Source organism: Sycon ciliatum, chromosome 2 (assembly GCF_964019385.1).
Source record: "Sycon ciliatum chromosome 2, ocSycCili1.1, whole genome shotgun sequence".
NCBI classification, from domain to species: Eukaryota; Metazoa; Porifera; class Calcarea; order Leucosolenida; family Sycettidae; genus Sycon; species Sycon ciliatum.
This window is the reverse complement of record NC_088644.1, coordinates 8,623,105-8,640,273: the sequence shown is the minus strand read 5'-3', so window position 1 is coordinate 8,640,273 and position 17,169 is coordinate 8,623,105. Positions and strand designations below refer to the sequence as shown.

General features: G+C 45.5%; 1 protein-coding gene across 2 annotated transcripts in view; it reads left to right on the top strand.

Annotated features, from left to right (window-relative positions):
* Positions 1-17,169, top strand: part of LOC135808536 (sushi, von Willebrand factor type A, EGF and pentraxin domain-containing protein 1-like) — a 105,733-nt gene that overhangs the window by 74,941 nt on the left and 13,623 nt on the right. Inside the window, exon 12 of one of the 2 annotated variants that reach the window (XM_065321739.1) lies at positions 827-2,026. The exons of the other annotated variant lie outside the window; for it this stretch is intronic. Coding sequence (XP_065177811.1) covers positions 827-1,428 — 602 coding nt within the window. The 3' untranslated portion in view covers positions 1,429-2,026. Of the gene's footprint in view, positions 1-826; positions 2,027-17,169 lie in introns of those variants that run through there. 2 annotated transcript variants of the gene reach the window in all.

The window sequence follows — 17,169 nt, the reverse complement described above, 5'->3', positions numbered from 1 at the left end:
GGCTCATCCGACCGGAGGTCTCGTAATCAGTCATAGCCTACGACCAGGCATCAAAAGGAATGCAGCTAGGGAGCGATGGAGATCAAGTGAGAAAGAGAAAGAGAGAGAGAGAGAGAGAGAGAGAGAGAGAGAGAGAGAGAGAGAGAGAGCCACGAGAAAGAGAGCCACGAGAAAGAGAAATAAAATAAAATAAAACAAGAAAGAGATGATGGACGATGGTAGTTGCTCATTGACGGGTGACATAGTCTCACAGGGAGTCCGTGGCCCAGAGCCAATTATTTTGATGCAAGTGGCGGTGGATCTTCGTCTTGAAGGATTGGAGAGACTTCAACTGGGGCATCGGTTCCAGAAACATGTCTTGCGGAAGCCTGTTCCATTCATCCATTACACCATAATGGGAACGAGCGTTGGAAAGTTGGGGGCCGTAGGGAGGAGCACTGTTTGTAGCTGATGCTGATGGCGGACACGGAGCCGCAACCTTGTCCGCGGGACGAGGCTAGCTTCCTGGCGAGGAATCCAGTGAATCCTTCTTTTTTATTTTGAATATTTCTTCTCGAACTCGAAGAAAGTTATCTTGCTGGTCTCTGCATTGTCCAGTAACAATCAAAAGTTGCTCAACGGGTAGCGCTTTGGAGATATATTGGAACCAGGTGCATGAAGGTGTTAGTAGTGTGAATAGTACCATGTCAGTTTTGTGCCTAGTTGTTGTACTTCAAGTACATTCGGACAGCATTAACGTTATCTAGGTAAATTGGCGAACAGTTTTACTTTTAACTCATACTCATTTGTCCTTCTCCTCTTAATATTGGACTTCATCTATCTGCAGGTGACTCGCTGGCATCTCCAGAAGATGCCAAAGTGAGTGATACTCCAGTAATAGCGCTTTCTGCGGCGTTGGGGCTGGCCATTTGTGTCATCATAATCATGATGATCATAGTCATCAGACATCAATCTCAACATAGGTCTGCAGCTGTGAGAAAAAATGTGATGAATCCATCTACTGCACAGCACCCAAGCCTGATACCGTTAGACGAGCTGGTGGCAAATGAAGCATACGGAATCACTGCTGTTCCTGAGCAACTCTATGCTGAGACATCTGAGAGCGGGAATGCAACAAATACCTCAGTGGACACAAATGAAGCCCCATCAAGTCCATTGCAAGCAGCCACAGCAAATAGTCCTTACGCCTGTTTGAACGAGATTACATCCAGTGGAGCTACAGGAAGTTCAGCAGAGCGTGCTACATACACTTCTGCCACTGGCCACACATACGAGGTCCTCAACTTGAATGGAGCTCGATCAAGTCCATTGGAAACAGGAGCGGCGAAAAATTCATCTTACGCCTCTTTGAACATGGCTACTCTTGGTGGAGCTGAGGGAAGCTCAGTAGAGCATGATGCATCCACTGTTGCAATAGGCCACACATAGGAGGTTCTCAACCAAACCAATTCTAGAAGCTACATGCATTACCGCCCATGCATCAGACACTGTGATGGATTGTGCATACTATTTTGGAAGAGAGAAAAATAGAGGCACACACAGAAAAAGAGTGTACAGTCAAACCTCGCTTATCCGGTCCTCGTTTATCCGGATCCCTCGCCATCCGGAAGATAATCGCTGGTTACCGATGTGCAGCATATGTTATGCATACAACATGACCGGACTTCGCGATCCGCATACCGGTGCATGATTTTGCGTACACACTGGTTAAAATGTGTACAACAAGCTTCGTCGTATCCGGTTGCATGTGGCTTGCAGAAGCTAGAATCAGGGAGTTGTACAAGCAGATGAGGTCCTTGACCTGCTGGGTACATGCGGACAGCACTCAGCTGCATGCACTTGTCATTTTTCTGGCTTGTTTTACATACTGTGCAGGCTAGTTGTACTGCATAGGACCCGTCTACATGTATGTACAATGTCACTGCTTTTGACATGCCACATGCACATACAGTATGTGTGTTCAGTTATCCGGTTCCCTCGCCTATCCGGATATTTTTGTGGAAAACAGATGTGTGCGGTTAAGCGAGGTCTGACTGTATATGATTGTGGGTGTGTGTGGGTGTGTGTGTGTGGGGGGGGGGGGGGGTGCATGTGGGTGCGTGTGTGTGTGTTTGTGTGTTTTGTTTGTTTGTTTGAAGTTTTATTTTACATCGCAAACCAAACGGGCATTGATGCCCAATATTATGATGGCGATAGAATAAAAAGTGTGGCTCGATAAAGTTGTACTTGAGAAAATGAGAAAACAGTCAATAGGAAGTATAATGGACCGGTAATTACAAGTCAAGTTCGAACAGAATTAACAATCAGGGAGAAATAGGAAGATGAGGACCTATGCCAGAGGGAGGTACTATTCGGCCATAATAGGGAAACTGAACGCCAAAAATTAGTATGGCTTATCCGAAGGAGAATTGGGCACTGATTCCGATGAGCTATGTCTCGAGCCGATCAGAGAAGAGGAACCGTGTCAAATTTCATAAATAACACCTTCCATATTTGGAAATTGGGCTTGATGGCGTGCGTACTGCTTAGCTGTCACCATGCTGTGCATGCTCAGCAGTGTAATTGAATGGAAGAAAACAATTACTTTGGTGTTTTGCAGCTCTATTTCGTTCCCTGACGGTAACCAAATCTAGATGTAGGAATCTGTTGAGCAGGAGAGTGACACATGTCTTCCCGAAGGCTGTCCAGGCTGCAGTGGTGATGAAGAAGACACGATCATCACCCCGAGATCGATTGTAGCGAATTGGAAAACTCATGGCGAATTTGCTTCCACTCCAAGGCAATGTCGAGGTATGAAGGGTGCTTGTACTGCCTTCCAAAGTGAAGAGGAAATGAACATGGCTTTGCATAGCTGTTGTTCTATGCCAACTTACCTACTCTTGCTGGTACCGTAGTGGCATAATTGCAAATTTCGTGGACGAACAACTCGAGTCATTAGTGGCTAGTGAGCAACACTAACAGGTGAGATTTTTCAATTTGACAAAAATTGTTTTTGTTTGAGAACTGACAGTGGCAGTCATTTGACTCAGTAGGTGTCTCTCTGCTGCTTCTTTCCCTTCATCGGTAGGGTTGTGCTTGAAGTAAAAATAAATAGAAAATGTGGAACAAAAATCTGATCATGTAATTCGAATTTCAACTTCAAAGTTTGTGTACATCAAATCACAAAAATTTCAAGGTGATGCTGTGCATTGAAAAAGACTGGGAGCTGGCAGCAATGGAAAGGGTAGAAACGAAACCAGTAATGAGTATTCATAAGGTAGAGGGAGATGAAAACGGGAGAAGAGTAGTGTCAATAGACAGCATCGTGTTGCATACGTTGTGAATATTGTGTGAATCTAATAATTGGCGAAGGGTAGTGATTAGGCAGAGTATTGTTACAATACAAGGTACTTTGTGAGCAGATAGCAATCAATATCACGGCATGGTTTAGACAGGAACTCATAAATGTCACGAAATTGATAATCCAAAATTATAATATTATCCCCTGAGTAGTATTTTTATTATTATGGTGTTCTGCTGTGTTTACATGCAGAGCTTTGACGTTGCTGGACGAGCGACAATATAAATTACATAAACATGTAGCTCATGGTGTGGGATGACTGCCGTATCGCATTACCAACGCAAACCCATCCTGTGTCAGTGCAGCCATCCAGCAACTTGAACTCCCCGGACCAGATGCCGCTGCAGCTGAACACCATGTCAATGGAAAGCCAGGAGTTGATAGCGAAGCATTCTGGTCTGCACAGTACAAGCCGGCAAAGAACAAAATTTAATATGAATTATAACGCATTGTAATCCTTCCCACGCTTCTTTGTAAAAACAAACAAACAGTGCCATTATCACAACACTTGATCAAGCTTCTTGATGAAGGTATTTTCCATTGTGCTGGCCCAGCATCTGCACCAGAAAGACCATGTACACTTACACGTATCTTGTGTGTGTGTGTTTGTGCGTGTGTGTTTGTGTATCCGTCTGTGCATACGTGTGTGGGGGGGGGGGGGTACACGCACACATGTGTATGGGTAGGAGTGTGTGTGTGGGGGGGGGGGGGTGCACGCACATGTGTTTGGATGTGCGCGCTGCATGCATGTGTCTGTGGGATGGGGTGGGAGTGCACGCACATGTGTACATGTGTGCGCGCAATATAGCATGTGTGTATGTGTTCGTTGAACACAGGGCTCTAGGGTGTCCTAGCGATCCTCCTGATTCCATAAACTTAGTGATCATTGTGATTTCATGTGCTTTGAAGTTAAGTTCGCAATACATGTACTGATGCTTGATTAGATTTATGTTCCACATGTTCTAATTATTTTATTTTACTTCAAGCACTTGTACTATTCAACTTTTCAAGCACAACCCTACCAATGAAGGGAAAGAAGCAGCAGAGAGACACCTACTGAGTCAAATGACTGCCACTGTCAGTTCTCAAACAAAAACAATTTTTGTCAAATTGAAAAATCTCACCTGTTAGTGTTGCTCACTAGCCACTAGTGACTCGAGTTGTTCGTCCACGAAATTTGCAATTATGATTGATTGATTGATTTTTATTTCACGGATCCTCCAGAGGCAAATAGATGCCTATCGAAGGGAGTCTCCTATATAAGTATGGAAAATGAGAAAGTATGTTCGTAAGGGAGAAGAGGTAGAAGATACATTAGAATATAGAGTACAGAAGAAGTAAATTCAGTACTTCGGGTAGTACATTGCATGCTAATCATAATGAGAATTAGAAAAGCAGCATTGCGGACTACTATAACTGACATATACACAAACTATTGAAACTATCATAGATGTGGTTAGCCTAGACACAAAAGTCAGGAATACCTTAAACATAGATTGCGAATGATACCGACGAACAGCAATACTAAATTTCGCTGTTGTAGAGAGTGAACGAATATCTTCAGGAAGTTTATTCCAGGCAACACTCAATTATGCCACTACGGTACCAGCAAGAGTAGGTAAGTTGGCATAGAACAACAGCTATGCAAAGCCATGTTCATCTCCTCTTCACTTTGGAAGACAGTACAAGCACCCTTCATACCTCGACATTGCCTTGGAGTGGAAGCAAATTCACCATGAGTTTTCCAATTCGCTACAATCGATCTGGGGGTGATCACCACTGCAGCCTGGACAGCCTTCGGGAAGACATGTGTCACTCTCCTGCTCAACAGATTCCTACATCTAGATTTGGTTACCGTCAGGGAACGAAATAGAGCTGCAAAACACCAAAGTAATTGTTTTCTGCCATTCAATTACACTGCTGAGCATGCACAGCATGGTGACAGCTAAGCAGTACGCACGTCATCAAGCCCAATTTCCAAATATGGAAGGTGTTATTTATGAAATTTGACACGGTTCCTCTTCTCTGATCGGCTCGAGACATAGCTCATCGGAATCAGTGCCCAATTCTCCTTCGGATAAGCCATACTTAATGTTGGCGTTCAGTTTCCCTTTAACCGTGGAAAACACTTTCAGCAATCTGTTAAACGGGGTTGGACGACGAGTGGACCTGAGTTCCTGTGGCAGGGTGTTCCAAAGCTTCACGGCGGAAACCAATGGACGGCTGTCGCCAGATGTTTGCCGAGTTAGCGGCACAATGTATTTGCAATTGTCATTGCCACGGGTGTTACTGGGAGGTTGGAGGGTTACTCTATCTTTCAGAAGAGGGCTGATGCTGCTGGTGTGGACACGGTGCCTAAGGAAACGGAGTTTGCATTTGACACGTTCAATTACAGGGGTCAGGGAAAGGCGAGTATATATAGGAGTGGTATGGGATGGGAAGGGCAATTTGGCTACTCAGCGAACACATCGCTTGTCGAGGACAGTGAGCTGGTACCGCTGCTGTGTGTGTGTGTGTGTGTGTGCCTTGCAAGCTGTTGAATGGTGCAATCCCAGCACAAGTTGCTATGGCTTCTGCTGTAGCATCGCTATCATCGCCTCTGGCGATGGGCGTCCAATGGTCAATGGTCAATGGTGTGTGGTGTAATGTTGTACCTGCCACCTTTGTTGGTTCCAGGGTTCATATACTTTCTATTTGAAGTATACATACCTGTTAACCATGGACTGCTTCTGGCTAGATTAACTCTTGTGTAATCAATGGTGCTAGTGAAGCTTTTATCAGATCCACTCTGATTTAGCCACTCACACTAGTAGCAAGTATTACCTTCACTGGCGGCAGGGGTAACTGCAGTTGGATCCCGGGGCGGATACCCTGATGCCGTCAATCCTTTTTCTGCACCTTGTCCTCACCCACTTACTGAGGTGTGGTGAGCCAATAAGTGGGGTCATTTTCAAGTCCACCCAGAGTTTTGGGGATTTCAGGGGGTGTCGGCCGTTGGGCGGTTCAATAACCAATTGAGTCATCTTTCCAAGATTCCTTTTGAGTCTCTCTCCCCTCTCCCGGGGAGACTCACGTGACCAGTTTTGGCAGTGAGCAACAAGTACAGTACAGTAAGTACAAGTGTGTGTGTACATGTTTGTGTGTGTGTGTGTGTGTCTGTAAGTGTGCGTGTACGCAGCGGTTCGTCGGCTTGCAGCCTTTCATCACCGCTGCGTTCGCTTCCTGCTGGATATTCCCAGAGAAACACAATGGCAGGAGCACATCTCCAACACCACTCTCCTTGAACGAGCCAAGGTATAGCCGATCGAGGAGGCACTGAAAACGCGTCGACTCCGCTGGTTAGGCCATGTTGCTCGAATGGATGACTCCCGTATGCCAAAGTGTATCCTCTTCGGTGAACTGGACAAGACCCGGCCAAGTCATGGGCCCCGGAAGCGGTGGCGGGACAATGTTGTGTCCGACATGAAGGACCGCCAGATAGTGGGCTGGTACGACCTCGCCCAGGATCGCAGAGAGTGGAGATCAGCATGCAGCACCATTCCTCCGACCGAGCCCGTCACCTTAGACTTCGTTTTCACTTGTGGAAAGCGCTATCGCCGTCGCCAGGACTTGACTCGCCACGCCCGATTCTGCTCGTGACTTGAACACTGTTGGTCCCTTCGGGACCTGCCATCATCTCCGGATGGGCATACATGTATTGTATTGTATCGTATTGTGTGTGTGTGTGTGTGTGTGTGTGTGTGTGTGTGTGTGTGTGTCTGTGTGTGTGTGTCTGTGTGTGTGTGTGGGGGGGGGGGGCATGGGTGTGTTTGTGTATCATTTTTCATTCTTGCCCTTCGTTTTTGAGACACACACCATACCCCGTACTCCGGCATGCACTGGCTATTGGCAAAGAATGAAAGAGAAGCTAGGAGAATGAGACTGAGGAGAATAAAGACATGTTTGACCGTCAATCGTCGGGAATTGAACCCGCAACCACCCACAAAAAAGGAAAACGAACCATGGGGCTCACTAGCCAGAAAAAAACCACGACAGTTCAAAGTGCAATCAGCTGTGTGGTGAAAACTTGGCTAAAATCAATGGCAGTCTTCTGTTGAATGGAGCAAATCAACCACAAGGTGCTATGTCTAACTAACCGACCATTCTCGCTATTATCGCTTCAGCGATGGGCATTAGCAAGACAGTAACTGTGTGTATCTGGCAGCAGCAGAAGCAGAGGTGAATGCATATAAATTCAGGCGTAAATAGTATGTACATGACGTAGTATTGATGGATACGAAACTCCAGTGACACTCACTTCCAAGGCGACAAATAGGCGGCGAACTCCACACGGAAGCGTGAGTCAGTGTCACTCATGGAGGTGCAGAGCAGGCGCTGAGGACCGCTGACCATTCACAACGTCGTTGCCTCCAACTCCAAGCCATCTACTGTAGTCGCAAGTCCGCAAATGGGACAACCTGTACAAAGACAAGGTACCGACTTCGGCGATGGTGGAGGAATTGTGAGTTGCTCCCTAAGTGGGAGCTCGCGCTTTCCTGCCGACTAATAATTTTCGCCTGACTGACTCACGACATGCCATCCAGAGCACACCAGAAGTCCATCGAACAATGTTTTGAGGAATTCACCCCTCATCAGTTGAGATTGAAAAGGCTAATTATTATTTTGTGTTCTGAGAGCACTTCACTATGAAATTCTCTCCGAGTGAATGTGAGTGTTCGGTACCTAGTCCACCTAATAATGATCTTAAGGGTGGCAGAAGCCTGCAACTTGCGCGAAGTTCCGGACAACTTTGAATGGAAACAATAAGTTATTGTAGAAAATAGCCTAACATGATAGCAGAGTGTAGTACAAAGCAAAGAACGCTCAGTCAATGAATCGGGGAGGCGGTAGACGGCACCCGACTGGTACTGTGGAGTACCGCAAACGTTCAAAGGTACATGTAGTGCTCAGTAATGGGTGCTACTGCTAGCAAGACAGAACGGGAGGCAGGCTTGTTTGAACTGGTGGTTCTGGGTAATACCACACACGTCGGATGGCAAGGTGTTCCATAAAATGGACCCCCATAGTTCAAGAGTTGATCGCTAGGGGGTATACAGAATGGGATGGAGCTTTTATTATATCAGCAAATTCGACCTAGTTGGGGCTGCACTGCAGATCAGAGCAAGAGAAAATATGCTAGACTCGATGAGAGCAGAGAGTTAACTTAAAAATAATGAAGGGTTCTGATTGGATCTTATGTCTCGGGGTAGACTATTGAACAGATTCATTGAGCAAAGAATTGGTACCGCGTATGGGGGAGAGCGAAGTGGTTGTATGTATATGAGGGGGGGCATAACTTTGGTGCATGGAATGAGCTAGTACGAGCGGTTTCACTTGTCTAGGTGATTTCAGTGTTGGCAGACTGACATGGTGTAACAGGGAGGATCTAGGAGTGGTGGCATGGCTTGAAGATTGCGAGACGGAGGCATAGTTTTATTGCATGGCGCTGTACAGTGTAGATGCTCCAGGGCATCCGACTGATGAAACGTAAGTGCAGAGAGAGAGAAAGGCTTCCATATTCCAGGATGAGGCGGCTGTATACAGTGTAATAAGCAGCAGTGCATTGGGGTTTAGGTTGCTCCTTAATCCAGCCAAGAGGTGAGTAACTTTGGAGGCCTTGGTTTGTTGTGCCGTATGATGATGCCGAGGTGTCGGTGTTCTGTGACTTGGCGCAGGTTTGAGCTAAACAGTTTGACGTTCAGGGGCCTGTAGGTGCCGAACGCGATGACGACTATTTTAGTTGGATAAGTGTTTAGTTAAGTCGGGTAAGTGCCACTTAGATAGCCAGTTTCCAGCTCGACTCACGGAGACCTGGAGGTGAGCTTCAGACTCGACGGATGATGACGGGTGTGAGGCAATGACAGCGGTGTCGTAAACAAAGAGGCTGAATCTCGAGTTCAGAGTTGCGCGTGCTGATGGCAGGTCAATTATGTAGGCTAGAAATAGCAAGGGGCCGAGGACTGAACCTTGCGGTACTCCCGCCGGAATTGAAAGTCAGGGTGACTGAGGTGGCAGTCCCAATACGAACGCGTTGCCGGTGATCAGTAAGGTAGTTGGTGAGCCACTGGACAGCCTGGCCTCTCACAACATAGTGCTCCAGTTTCTTTAGTAAGCCGGGATGCTACACCCGGTCGAAGGCTTTCGAAATAGCAGGCATAGACGTTTTGATGGTCGTCAAGGTCGTGCGTGATGTCGTGCACAAGTCGTCCGAGTTGGAGTACGGTACCATCCTTCTGTCTGAAACCAGACTGGCAGAAATGTGTCGAGATGCTTGGATAACCCTGTGCACCAGTTTTTTACTATGTTCACATAACCAGCTCGAAAAGAATAAGGAAAGACAATGGTACAGAGACTAGGACAAACGTGACAACTAATGAGCAGGCGCTGGACCGAGACGCAGCAGTGATGGTGGGGCATTGATGACTCTGCCGACCTGAGGTCTCGGCGTCACGGCCAAAAACACGCACCAAAAACAATGAAAAAAAGAAGAAGATAGAGCTGTACAGGTAAGAAAGATGCAAAACCCCAGGGCTTAACACGAGCGATTGTGGGAGAGAAACTGTCTTAGCATCATACTATTCATAGGGAATCGACTGCCCAGAGCCAGTTTGTGCTGCGAAGATGGCGGTAAACGTTCGTTTTGAATGATTGCATTCTCTTGCTGTGGGGAGGCTGGGATAGGAGAGCGGCAGGGAGGGAGTTCCAATCGCTGATGCTGCAGGGTGGGAACGAGCGCTTAATTATAAATTTAAACTTTGACTACGGACTGTGGTGCGCATGGTGAACACCCAACCAGCAAACATCGTTATCTTGATGACAATCAGGCCATGCTGTGATCTCATTCATTCTGCTATTTCTAAACTGTCAACATGTCATGACAATATGCAGGTCGCGGTTCACAGACGGATGGCAGACTTGGACTTGACACACTCGATCTTGATCTTACTGACAAACAGATCAAAGGGATTTGCTCCTTGACTGTCGCGTTGCCTGTGAACAACGCGCTCACACCAGCGTATTGTAGCTAATAGGCCATGGGTTCTTGTGCAAAATAGCTACTCGCGCTAGAAGTACCGGTATTAGTCTAGCACGGCGTCCAGTAGATTTATCCATTGAGCTCAGTGACGATCCGAAATTTACCAGTACTGCCATTGCTGTACGTGTGACATGCCCTTTTCGCCACAGCGGCCGATCAACACTGACTGTGTCAGTATGTCAGCTAGTCGTGTACTAGTACCGATACAAGTCATGTACGTGAACCATTGTGTAGGTTGTGGTTCTCGAGCACAGCGCCGCGGCTACTCGTGCACCTACTCGTGCACCTAAGCCTTCGAGTACAGTGCCCCGGGCGCTGCTCGCATTCACTAGTGCGCCAGTGCCAGTGGCTAGCATTCAGCACTCAGCCTCAGGATCTAGGACTGTCTGGCATTGCGGCCTGCCACAGTGGCAGTGCCAGTCTCACAACAAACAGCACACTTGTAGTTGTAGCTGTAGGAAACGCAATGACTTGTGAATTATTATTTTCGATCGAATCTGCACGGAACCAGGCACGCTAATTTACAAACCCCACGGACTCAGCGTCACATTCGAGTATTAAAAATAAAGAATACCGTAGATTGGCGTAGAATCCCGCGGATAAGCCCACCCGCGACGGTCACGCGTACTACTAGTTTAAGGCCTTGCTCACGCATAAGCCCAGGGAGAGTTCGCGCAAGACTCACAAGGCTTTGTCGTACAAGCCCATGGCATGGGCCTAAATCGTACCAAGAGTCCATTGATATTGATAATACTATATGTAGGACTCAGTATAGAGTCCATGCACTATATGATGTCCAGCACCCTATATAGAGTCCATTGGTCCAAAATCCACTATACAGAGTCCAGGAGTCCACTCAGTTTTGATCAGCTTCATCCTGCCGCGCAATCCCCTATAAGGAGTACACTTTTTCTACAAGTCCCCTATTCACGGTCCAGGAGTCCAGTTTATCCAGTCACGCCGTCCTGTGTGTCGTGCCCGAAACTGAAGAGAACAAACACCTTTTCAGTTTTGCTTGCCTCGTGGCAGCGCATTCCTTTCTTCACTTAAGCCATGGCTGCCAGTTCTGCTGTGCAGTTGCTGACAGTAATCTGTCTCGAGGTAACCAAGGAGGATAAGGAGACGTTCAAAATCAAATCTGGAAAGCGTCTTGTGGTTCTCTGAAGACGTTTCATCAGTGCGCGGGATGAAAGCAGAAATTGCAGAACGAGAAAAGTTCAGCACAGTTCAAATCTGACGAGTCAGGTACACTGACACTCTCTTTCGTTCGACGCCACAAGGATCCCCTGTTTGGCTGGCCATTGCTGCCAGTAAGGCGTTTGAACGGTTTCATCAGAGCGAGGGATGAAAGCAGAAAGCGGAGAACGAGAAAAGTTCAGCACAGTTCTAATCTGACGAGTCAGATACACTGACACTCTCTTTCGTTCGACGCCACAAGGATACCCTGTTTGACTGGACAAGAGCTGCCTGTACCACCGTGTCAAAAGGCTGTCCAACTACATGGCAGGACGATGACTGAGGTAAGGAAGCTTTTACTCGTTTCGATTGGTCTGCTGTTCTGTCGTTATGCTTGAATTTTTTTCCATTTTCAAGGATCGTATCGCGTTTGTTTGATGTTGCTTGAATGAATGCCCTAAAAGTAATCAACCACTTCGTAATAGTCCTCAAGGACTGCAAGGACTTTGCATCAATTGTATACGCATACGATCGTCTAGCTATCATCAATTATTATTTTATTTCATGAGAAATGTATTTTTATCCCTGTGATAATTATGTGAACTTCACGACACTCTTCCTCTACTAGGCTCTAGTATGATGTCAAATACAATGGGATCCACAAACGCAGTGCCAGTGTACTAGTAGTAGTAGTAGTAGTAGTAGTAGTAGTAGTAGTAGTAGTAGTAGTAGTAGTAGTAGTAGTAGGAGGAGGAGGATTTCTCGTATGCCGATGACAAGAAAAAGCTTCTCAAGCTAATACATGTACTCGTATTCCATGAAGTAACCGTTTTGATGTCACAAACATGACATTGTGTCAGTGAAACTGCCTCGTGACAACAAATCATTGCATTTCCATCTTGGGGAAGACTGACTGACGGCAACGCTGTACAGATTGTTCAAATCATCTCATTTCAATTTAGTTGCAGTGAAGTGAAACACTGTGTACACTACATGTATGGTGGTGTGTCTGTGCATCTTGAGTGTGCACAAACGATCTTACTGTAAGACATGTTATTATAACGAGTCGCAAATTTAACGATTGTCCAAAATTCATAGGTTAACGAGAAGATATGTTAACGATCTTGCAATATTCTGCCATATCCACACACAGCATAATATGAATCAGTACGGCCTCAACGGATATTATTATAACAAAGAAATGTCCGTTAAAACGTTAGATTTGCTTCCTCGTAATATTATACATGTCTTACAGTATTCCTCGTATTACTAATAGATTATTGTCCCCACCGTCACCTGTTCACAGGTCTTTGAGTGGATGGATTTTCATTGAGCATTACATTCGTTGAGAACTTGGTAGTTGTGTGCTTCCATGCATCATTACGGTAATACGCGTATCCTTGTGCTATCTATTTGTTGCAGGTGTGCTGATCTTCAGAAGATTGCGGAACTGAGTGCTGCTGAACATTTGCATGGCCATGAGCAATGGCCATGAGCAATGGTGAAGCTTGCTATTGCACTCTCAGCATGTCCTAGTATTATGCTGACTACTGCACTATGTTACTCTCTTACGCTACTACACGTATGTAAACGTGCGCGCATCCGCCCATGTATGCATTCGTTTCGTATAATTATTTGTTATCCCTCTTGACTTTACGTGTAAATGGGTGGACGTTTGCATGGCTGTTGGAGTTGCGTGTGTATTGTGTCTCTACTCTTTTCTTGGTGTTTTCCTGGCGTTGTATAAGTTTGCGTGTGTGTGTGTTTGTGTGTGTGCGCGTGCACAATAATTTGAAAACAAATAATTAATCCTTGGCTCTCCGTTATTCTCTTTCGATTCTTGGTTTTTTTCTAGGTATTTTCTTGGCGTTGTGTGGGTATGTGCATGTGTGTGCGTGCACAATAATTTGGCAACACTACATGATTGAGATATTGTAATTTGCAGTGTCTGCGAAAAGACCACTTGATTTGAGGATGGTGTTTGTAGGGTTTTTCATGTAATCAAGTGGCTGCAGTGGCGCCTGAATACTTATTTTTTATCTTGAGAAGTGAATGATGTAAAGGATTAAAGGGAGAGGCCGTTTTCTGGTTAATATTCACTGCTTCAGCAGATCCTTTGTCTAATTTCGAACTCTGGATAGGGGATGCCTAATTGGCTGGACTTTATACAGGGAGTGTTGTCCACATAAAGACTCCTTATAGTTAATTTCAAAGTTTGGACTCCATACAGTTGATTTTGGACCAATGGACTCTATATAGGGGTGAAGCCAATTGGCTGGACTCTATACAGGGAGTGATGTCCATCTAAACTTTGAGCTCACAGTTGATTCCAAGTTGGACTCTGTACAGTGGATTTTGGACCAATGGACTCTATATAGGGGTTGGACATCATATAGGGGCTGGACGCTCTACTGAGTCCAACATATATTTTCAAGGATTCTCCAGAGGCAAATGGATGCCTATCAAAGGGAGTCTCCTGGGGAAAGGAAGTGAATGTGGCTGTCATGAGAGAGGGAAGAAGGGACATGACAAGGTGAAAAAATAAAAATAATACAAACAGGAACAGCAGAAGCTAATTGCAAAAATGCGGTATACCTTGCACAGAATACTTGTGGTGCAGATAGTGTCTACGCACAGCAACAGTAAATCACCTAGCGGATGTCAGACAGCGGATTTCTTCTGGCAGCTTATTCCAGACAACACTGAGACGAAATAGAGGGGATTGAGTGAAGTATGTACCAGGCTTTAGGGAGAATCATAGAAGATGGATGGCGACTACTGCAGGATACGGAAAAAGGGAAATGTTGCAACAATGATGGGTATCAGGAAAAAAACATGGTGGAAGTAAGCGAGGCGGCCCAGGCCTAACATTTGCCACCGCCATGCAAGGAATTCCCAGGAAGAAAGTAAAAGGGAAGTTAAGCCTAAAATCAAACTTTCACCAGTTGTAGTCTTCGGGGTGCTGAGTCGAATGGTCTTGGCCCGAGGAAGCTGGAACGCTCCCTTCCCTCTATATTCCCAATCGAACTCGCGCACTTCCACCGAAACTGGGTGACTGCGCCCCACTAGATAGGGATTTGTATGCAAAATGTCACTAAAAGCGCTTTGTCGTTCTTATAAATGCACTGATGACCGCGATTAGCCCATATGTTGTAGTCTTTTGGACGCTGAGTCGACTGGTTTTGGTTCGAAAAGGCTTCGATGTAGCGTTCGGTCCTTATTCCCAATCGAACAGGGTTGAACAAGCTGTCACGTGCTCAGGCGTACACCAGTCACCTGCCTGCAGCCTTGCAGGTAGGGAGGGCCCGAATATGCTTGCGCTTATTTTCGCATATTTTGTCCTTTTGACACAAGGTCGCATAAAGTAGCAAATCTAGCATATTGTACCAAATGAAGCAGATTTTGCTACAAGGAGCAAAGAATTCGCATACATATAGAGCAGATTGCGCAAATGGACAAGGAAACTTACCACGGCACGCTCGGTCAGGGAACACTTCCAAACTTAGCCGGGAAGGAAAAATGCTCATTCAAACACGGGGCGAACATTTGACCCGAGAAGAGAGTGTCCGCGACACAAGGTCGCATAAAGTAGCAAATCTAGCATATTGTACCAAATGTAGCATATTTTGCTACAACTAAGTACAAGGAGCAAAGAATTCGCATAATTATCACTGATATCAGTTCATATTTCGAGCATATTTCGAGCATATTTTCTGCTTTTGTGCGATTTCGAAGCATATTTTGAAGCAAGTCACCAATATGCGAAAAGCATAAGATGCGAAATTTTTGAGCATATTTGGGCCCTCCCTACCTGCAGGCTACAACGTACAGCATGTTTGGCCCTTTGGGCGAGTTTCTGTCACTCGAGTTGAACCTTGGTGTGAAAATTGTCGCCTGCTGGCTAGGCTCCGGCGGATTATGCTCGCGAAATCTTTACCAGCCGCTGCTGTAGCTCTCACACCACTGCCACTACGAGATCCCAGGTGTCTTTTTCTTTGGCATTACCCCCAGCACAGAGTACGGCTGGCTTTTCTCGGATTGGCTATCTCGCTGCTGACCGGTGGAATATGCTGCCTTCCACTGTTCGTACTTGTACCGATTACCGCTCATTTATTCGATCATGCATAACCTTCCTAGGGGCTCCCGTAAGAAGACCATAGGTCTGTGGGAAACACCCTAGTAAAATAAAAGTTAATAATAATAATAATAAATAAATCAAGGAATTATGCTTTGATGGATTCTCGCATTATGCTCGTAAAATCCTCGTATTATGCTTTGGCATCCGGGGATATATACCGGTATTCACTTTGTTGTACTTGTACTTATGGAGCCTCAAAGTTCGGGAAATTGTGCCTTTTTCGTACTTGCAAGTTGCAAGTGGCCATACGTACAACAAAATACATGTACATGAGTATCCCCATACAGGGTGTCATGCATGCACATGTGCAGGTCAACATGGAAAAGAGAAAACAATACTTCTTCTATTCATTACTTGATTTCTTTTGTACTTCAGTAAAAATATTATTTCATTGCCAAATTAGTTTGAGTTACCTTTGAAAATTATCATGTTCAACTGTCTTCGTAATCATCATACTCGTCCATCCGATGCCACCCTGGGCCTCACCCTGCGAATAATCAGCTCATCTCTCCCGTAGCTCCACTTCTCCTTCCATCATGACCGAACATCAACTATATCAATTTAGAGCAATATCCGTAGCCTGCAGTCATATCATGGCTGCTAAAATCCAGACTGGTCATGACTTCGTAACACGCATAATGTACAGATGTAATGTACATGTACATGTACACGGAGTTTTGCGGATTACCAGCCCCGGGTAGCCCTTTCCCAAAGGTGCTCTTTTAATTCGCACTTAGTGCTTTTCGCGTCCCTCAAAATATGCTGAAAAAGTGCCGAGTCTTTTTTCCGCAGTGAAAACAGGCAAATAGTGCTCTTTTTTCAGTGAAGCATAGCCATGATACATGTACATGTTTAGATATGACCCAAGCTGAGAAATGAATACGCACCCTTCCATTTATGGGTCCACGATAGGCCTTGACAGATTATGCTAATATTTTCGTGAAATTATGCTTTTCGCATTGCTGAAAATATTGCAGAATTATGCTATCTTTATGCTAAAAGTTATCATATTATGCCGTATTATGCTCACATATGCTGCTAAATTGTGCTAATGTACATCTATAATGGTTCTGTGCAAAATAACGGGGACATTTTTTTGGAGAGGGCGTTGTACTGTGGTAGCAAAAGTTCAACGGGGTCAACGCACCGTCCGACCTACAATGTACATGTACATGTAGGCTACGACCGTCACTGATTGTAGTGGACTGGACATGTTATCAAGGGAGTCGTAAACCTATGACTTCCTGGTGCATCTACTTGTACTTGTACTTGTAGAACATGTACAACTGTATGGAATTTGATGCGAACAGGCGGATTATTCCAATTTTATGCTATTCGTATGCAATTTGCCTCGAATTATGCGATTATTCGATTTTGGCAGGAATTATGCGAAAAATTATGCTAGCATAATCTGTCAACGCCTTGTCCACGAAAGGCAAA